Consider the following 7,416-nt stretch of genomic DNA (forward strand, 5'->3'; position numbering starts at 1 on the left):
TGAAGAGTTTGGAAAACTCTAAACCAAATTAATGATGATCAAACATTATTAACAGCAAAATTATTAAGCTAATTATGATTAATGAGCTAATTAAAATAATTTTGTTGTGCAGGTTAATATTGGGCCGAAATAAAAAGAAAGGATCTCAAGCCCAATAAAATAAATTTCAGCCTCATGTAATTCTTGTTAAATGTTGTTTTGGCTGAAATAGTTTTATCAATTGGGCCAAGAATAAGTTAAGCCCATGTTTGCTTCCTACACTTGATCCGTTACAAATTTCACCAGGAAAGCAAATGTTAACCATGTGGGCCAACTATTAATTTCAACTTTACAAAGCCCAAAATCTATTAAGTAACACTTGGTGTTTACATTGATCCGAAACCAAAAGAAAAGAGAAAGCAAAGTGCTTCCAACGGACATCACATGCTTAACTTGTAATGGAATTCAAATTNTAACGTAAAATTTATTATGATTAATAATATTATTATGACATTTGTAATATGAATGTTTATTACATTGAATGAGTTATTTATAGAAATTAATAAATTAATTATTGGAGTTATAAATTTATTGTATTGTTTATAACGATAAGATATAATAAATATAGGAATATGGATTTAATGTCGTTGTAAGTTACAAATGTGGTTAGATACTATTAATTTCTAATTATTGTCGTTGGTATTATTGTATTGTTTTTTGTATATTTTATTTTTTTTTTGCTGATTTAGAAATAATAGTTGATTTGGCAAAAATTGAGTGGTTGATTCTAAAATTTTGCTAAGTAAGCAATGTTGTTGACATGACATTAGTAAGAGGAGAAAGATGTTTTAAAAATAATATGAGTAAAACATATCCATCTACTTTTATATATTAAGAATAGAAGCTTGGATATTTTTGTTACTTTTGCTTGATATGTACTAAGAATGAAAAAGCAAAAAAGAAAGACAAAAATAGGACAAATAAATGGAGAATAGTTAGTCTTCGGAAGTTCCACGATTGATTAAAAAAATGTCAATATTCAACGGAGCTAGTCAAATACTCTCTCTAGCTTTAAAAAAATATCTTTTTAATTTAACAGTAACATTACAAAATTACTAAAAATTTAGCACTATAGAAGTGTTTTCTTTTTCGCTATATTGATAGGATTACTGTACTATGTTAAAAAATTAAAAATAATTGAACAAAAAAATCAATATCACTTGATAATTCTCAAATGAGATATATTTTTATGTGGTGGTTTCTAATTTTAGCTGCAGATTGGTATGATTACTTCATTCTATTTTAGAATTTATTTTTTCTATTTTTTTTGAAAAAAAGAAAAAGCTGTAAAAGCTTGATTTGAGAGGGAATTAGTTATATGCACTTCATGCCAAATGGTGTAAAATATGAATAAAATCATGGTTGTAAAACTCTGAATTTGACTTTAATACTCTCTTGAGTTTTTAATTTTAGATTATCAACAAATAAATAGGCTATTGAAAATGATATTGAATAACAGAATGAGAAGAGTAAACGGCAAAGTTGAAAATCTTTAAGAAGATACATGGGACGAATTTCTTACATTGGCGGTACCGAATAGTGACGTTGGTCTGAGACCCAGAATCTAGCTCCAGCAGGAACCGCAATAGGAGGAATGGAGTTTGCCCTGATTCTGCAATTTATGCAATGCGGCTCCGCTGGGGATGGAGATCGCGATAGACAATTTGTTTTGAGGGAAAAACAATGGCTCATGGGACCGGAAGAGGATGGAGGAAATAAGATCTTGGTACAGAAGAGGTGCCAAAAGGAAGAGGGTTTCGAGAAGTATGAGAAAAGTTATTTTTTGTGTTTTTTTCTTATTTGAAAAATAAAAGTTGATTTGCCAAGATTTGAGTGGTGGATTCTAAAATTTTGCCAAGTAAGCGATAGTGCTGACATGGCGTTAGTAGGAGAAGAGAAATAACTTAGAAGTAATGTGGGTAAACCTATGTACATACTTTTGATTACATGTGCTACAAACGTCGTTATCTCTTTTTTCATATGCTTTCTTCTTACACTTTTCACATTCAACATATAGTTATCTCCCTTAAGTAAGTTTGAGATGTTGTGTAGTTCGGACATAAATTTTTGTGTTAAATTTGTTGTTATTTGAAGGAATAGTGATAAGAGATTTATATAACTAGTTCAAATAATATGGAATTTGAATATTTGTAACGTAAAATTTATTATGATTAATAATATTATTATGATATTTGTAATATGAATGTTTATTACATTGAATGAGTTATTTATAGAAATTAATAAATTAATTATTGGGGTGATAAATTTATTGTATTGTTTATAATGGTAAGATATAATAAATATAGGGATATGGATTTAATGTCGTTGTAAGTTACAAATTTGGTTAAATACTATTAATTTCTAATTATTGTCGTTGGTATTATTGTATTGTTTTTTGTATATTTTACTTTTTTTGCTGATTTAGAAATAATAGTTGATTTGGCAAAAATTGAGTGGTTGATTCTAAAATTTTACTAAGTAAGCAATGTTGTTGACATGACATTAGTAAGAAGAGAAAGATGTTTTAAAAATAATATGAGTAAAACCTATCCATCTACTTTTATATATTAAGAATAGAAGCTTGGATATTTTTGTTACTTTTGCTTGATATGTACTAAAAATGACAAAGTAAAAAAGAAAGACTAAAATAGGACAAATAAATGGAGAATAGTTAGTCTTCTGAAGTTCCACAATTGATTAAAAAAATGTCAATATTCAACAGAGCTAGTCAAATACTCTCCCTAACTTTTAAAAAAATATCTTTTTAATTAAATAGTAACATTACAAAATTACTAAAAATCTAGCACTATAGAAGTGTTTTCTTTTTTGCTGTATTGATAGGATTACTGTACTATGATAAAAAATTAAAAATAATTGAACAAAAAAATTAATATCACTTGATAATTCTCAAATGAGATATATTTTTTTGTGGTGGTTTCTAATTTTAGCTGCAGATTGATATAATTACTCCATTCTACTTTAGAATTTATTTTTTCTATTTTTTTTTTTGAAAAAAAGAAAAAGCTGTGAAAGCTTGATTTGAGAGGGAATTAGTTATATGCACTTCATGCCAAATGGTGTAAAATATGAATAAAATCATGGTTGTAAAACTCTGAATTTGACTCTAATACTCTCTTGAGTTTTTAATTTTAGATTATCAACAAATAATAGGGCTATTGAAAATGATATTGAATAACAGAATAAGAAGAGTAAATGGCAAAGTTGAAAATCTTTAGGAAGATACCTGGGACGAATTTTCTATGTTGGCAGCGCCGAATAGTGACGTTGGTCTGAGACACAGAATCTAACTCCAGCAGGAACCGCAATAGAAGGAATGGAGTTTGCCATGTTTCTGCAATTTATGCAATGCGGCTCCGCTGGGATGAACATCGCGATGGACAATTTGTTTTGAGGAAAAAACAATGGCTCATGGGACCGGAAGAGGATGGAGGAAATAGGATCTTGGTACAGAAGAGGTGCCAAGAGGAAGAGGATTTCGAGAAGTATGAGAAAAGTTGTTTTTTGTGTTTTTTTTTTTATTTGAAAAATAAAAGTTGATTTGGCAAGATTTGAGTGGTAGATTCTAAAATTTTGTCAAGTAAACGATCGTGCTGATATGGCGTTAGTAGGAGAAGAGAAATAACTTAGAAGTAATGTGGGTAAATCTATGTACCTACTTTTATATATTAAGAATGGACTTGATTAAGAATAGATTAGTCAAAAGACTTACAACAATATGCCAACATATTAACCAATGTTGATGCCTTACTTGTAACTGAAACATGGATCATTTTTCCCTTTCACCAATTTTAGCCCTACTCAACACTCCATAAAGCATCTACTATGTTTGCAAATCAGTGTGTTTTCTGTCATATCAGAACCAAAGGGCAAAAGCAACTGGAAAGTTTTGCTATAGAACAAACGAAAACACACACACATATATACTAAACACCAAATGGAAGAAAATGAAACTACACGTTCATACACCAAATGGACGAAAATGAAACTACACATTCATTCACGAGCAAGAACAATCACTTGTTTTCCAACATTGCGACCACTAAAAAGGCCAATCAAAGCCGGAGGAGCCTTTTCAAGGCCCTCGACTATGTCTTCTACATACACAATCTTCCCTTCTTTGATTTTCGGCACGACGTACTCCAAGAACTTGGGATACAACTGATAGTAATCGGCAACACCAAAGCCTTGGATACGAATCCGTTTGAATATAAGATTCGCCAGATTTGTTACACCATCAGGTTGAGCAAGATTGTACTGCGAGACCATTCCACATACGACTATTCGGCCATGGACTCTCATATTTAGCAGCACGGCATCAAGTGTCTTCCCCCCAACATTCTCAAAGTAAATGTCAATGCCTTCGGGGAAGTACCTGATTTGTAAAATGATAAGAGCCAATATTCACTAGTATGTAGTTATAAAAAGGAAACTTAACTCCATGGCAGTACAAATTTTTATATCACAAACCTTTTCAATGCAGCATTGAGGTCTGGCTCTTCTTTGTAGTTAAAAGCATCGTCAAATCCTAATTTATTCTTCAATAAATCCACCTGGTTGTAAAAAGACAAGCACTCAGGTAAAAGAATAACTAGGTAACTTTTCTTTGTGAGCAAATTTAAAATGAGTGGATTTCAGGTATTGCCAATCAAATGCTTCATAACATCATAAGTGAGGGGTTGGATGCTTAATGGGATTATGTGCAAGATGTTCATTTGACCAAGATGAATTAATGTACTTGATGTCTTGGGAGTGTCAACACAAGTCAAAGTTATCAAATACAACAGTTCACCTAATTCAACTCATAAGAGTCTATTGATTCACACGTAAATTTGACATAATAAGGACCTAAACTTGTAGGAAATTTAACACTAGAGTTTGATAACCTTGAGATATATAGTCACTTACAAAAGCTTGGAAATTGGCAACAGTTTTTTGTATGATAATCATGCTATTACAAAAATAGCACAATAACCCAAATTAGTTCCTAAAGATAATTTAGTCAACTACTGTAGTCCCCACCCTTTTACTTTGTTAAACAAATCAGTCCAAATCTGTCAGTAAAGTCAACGTTTGGGATTTGGTAATTAAAATTTGTTGGGAGACAAAAAATTCCGTGGAGGCTTATTTGGAATATTACTTTACAAAACAAAAGTACTTAGAATAGAATAAATATGGAGAATAAGGGTCATTTACCACATACCAAGAGATATATATATAACAAGAGAAATAAGATGAATACCTTGTCTTTACTTCCAGCACTTCCAACGACATAACAACCGGTGAATTTAGCAAATTGACCAACAAGTTGACCAACTGCACCAGAGGCTGCAGAAACAAACACTCTGTCTCCTTTCTTAGGAAGTCCAACTTCAAAGAAACCAGCATAGGCAGTCATTCCTGGAATACCTGCATTCATTGAGTCAAAATTAATGAATGTCTAAACAAACAATAATCCAAAGTATAAGCAAGTTACATCCATAATCTTGCAAAATAACCGGTCTGGTTTTAGAACCTTGAAAACTAATCATTCAAATATCATTTCCTCATGTATATGTACAAATTTTGTAAGGAAGGACAAATGTATCACCATTTCCGAATAATACTTACAAACAAATGATTCATTTATTGCATGAAACCAAAATAGAGTTGCAGTTGAGAATTATACCGACATCAAGTGCTTATTTCACCAAGAATCAATAAGACCTCAAGTTGTTGAAAAAACATACCAAGAATTCCAATATAGTACGAAAGTGGAACATCGGTGTGCTCGATTTTGAAAAGAATTTGAGATGATGGGACCAAACTGTGCTCCTCCCATTTAGTAAACCCCCACACCAAATCACCCTTCTTGTAATCTGGGTGTCCAGATTCCAGGACTTTAGCCACACCATATCCAGTTAATGGCTGAAATAATGAAACAGTTATTGAAATAGAATCATCAACACAGCAGACTGCTACATGCATGGCTTCTTAGATCAAACTGCAAAACCGATCATTGGGAGTTTCGCAAAGTACAAACACCATTAAACCATTTTTCATTTCTACATTCTTCCAAACCAAAAGTTATAGATTGATTCTTTTTTACCCATTGTTTCCCATGTTGTTTGAAAAGCATCCTGCTATAAGGTAAATTGAGGCTTTCTACGTTGAAGATTATAATCAATAATGAATTTCTAAATTGAAATTTCTCAATTCTGCATTCCCATGGTACAACAATTATACAGAATACTAAAAGTACTATTTAATTCAATTGGATTGAGTGTACTGTCTAATATCAAGAAGAACACAATAGCTACAAAGTTCCATGATTATAAGGAAAACTAACACATTTGACTTCCTAACAAACACATGCTGTTTGAATTTTATCCTAATCCTAATGCTGTTTCCACGGGGTATCCCATTTTTCTAAAAGATGGTCGAGACAGTTAGTAAAATCAAACTCATATTCCACAAGAACACAAGTTCAATTCGTGCCGCAAATTTGAGGACTATTTTGGCGTATGATCTAAAAGTAACTCTATAAGTGCTCAAAGAACCTAGAGGTATATCATCACCACTCACTATTAACTATAATGCTCAAAATACTTGAGTTCCACATCCTTACCTTTTTTTACTACCAATCCCTCTTGCTTGTCAATTAATTATAGTATCTGGTTCTGTCCTGCTATAGTACCTTTTTCAAAAATTATGGTTGATTTCCCCTTCTTTTCATTCTCTTTCTCTTTCTTTCACAATTTTATTTCCAATTTTATTTTATGACAACAATGTTGTCAAGAAGATAAATAAATTATTGATCATGCTAAATGTACCAGCCACCAAATTAGCCATATGGAATGCATGCTGAAATAAAAAAGATACATTAAAAATGTGTATCATTATATTTTACATACTGACTGATTTTTTTTGTATGCACGTATCATTTTTTATAAATTATGAAATAAATTGTAAAAAATCACACTTTACCATTTAAAATAAAATTCAAAATGTAAAGGATGTAAATCATTCTTCTAACTTTAAACATGTGACAAAAACTTTTTTTTTTCTGGTTTTGCAAAACCCAATTACTCTCAACCTCCTAAGTTAATAGCTCAGGTGAACATTCAGCACTAATCTAATAATATCATAAAAAAAATTGGCAGCTAATAATCCGACACAACTCTCAATTTTACCATCAATTTCTGATTTTTGGATCTCAATTAATATTCAAATGATTAATGCATGACAATAAAAAATCAGCTCAGTTAAATGGTGAAATTTGTCCCCTAAATTGGTGACGAAATTTTTTTTTTTTAAATTAAATTCGTCTCTCAAAAATTAAGATGACTAAAAATTTTTTAAAAATAAATTTAATTAAAA

At 30.9% G+C, this 7,416-nt stretch overlaps 2 protein-coding genes across 3 annotated transcripts in view; both read right to left on the minus strand.

The window, feature by feature from the left end:
- The window catches only part of LOC107615011 (NADP-dependent alkenal double bond reductase P2), a 26,768-nt gene that overhangs the window by 6,796 nt on the left and 12,556 nt on the right, over positions 1-7,416 (minus strand). The window lies entirely within an intron of this gene.
- LOC107617220 (NADP-dependent alkenal double bond reductase P2) lies at positions 3,742-5,946 on the minus strand (the record flags this gene model as incomplete). 2 transcript variants are annotated; one of them, XM_016318975.2, is given in 5 exon segments in its annotated part: positions 3,742-4,010; positions 4,046-4,432; positions 4,528-4,610; positions 5,300-5,466; positions 5,787-5,946. In XM_016318975.2, coding segments are annotated over 4 exon segments (789 nt in total), but the record flags the coding sequence as incomplete, so codon positions are not given.

This window comes from Arachis ipaensis, chromosome B09 (genome assembly GCF_000816755.2).
Source record: "Arachis ipaensis cultivar K30076 chromosome B09, Araip1.1, whole genome shotgun sequence".
In the NCBI taxonomy this organism is placed as follows: Eukaryota; Viridiplantae; Streptophyta; class Magnoliopsida; order Fabales; family Fabaceae; genus Arachis; species Arachis ipaensis.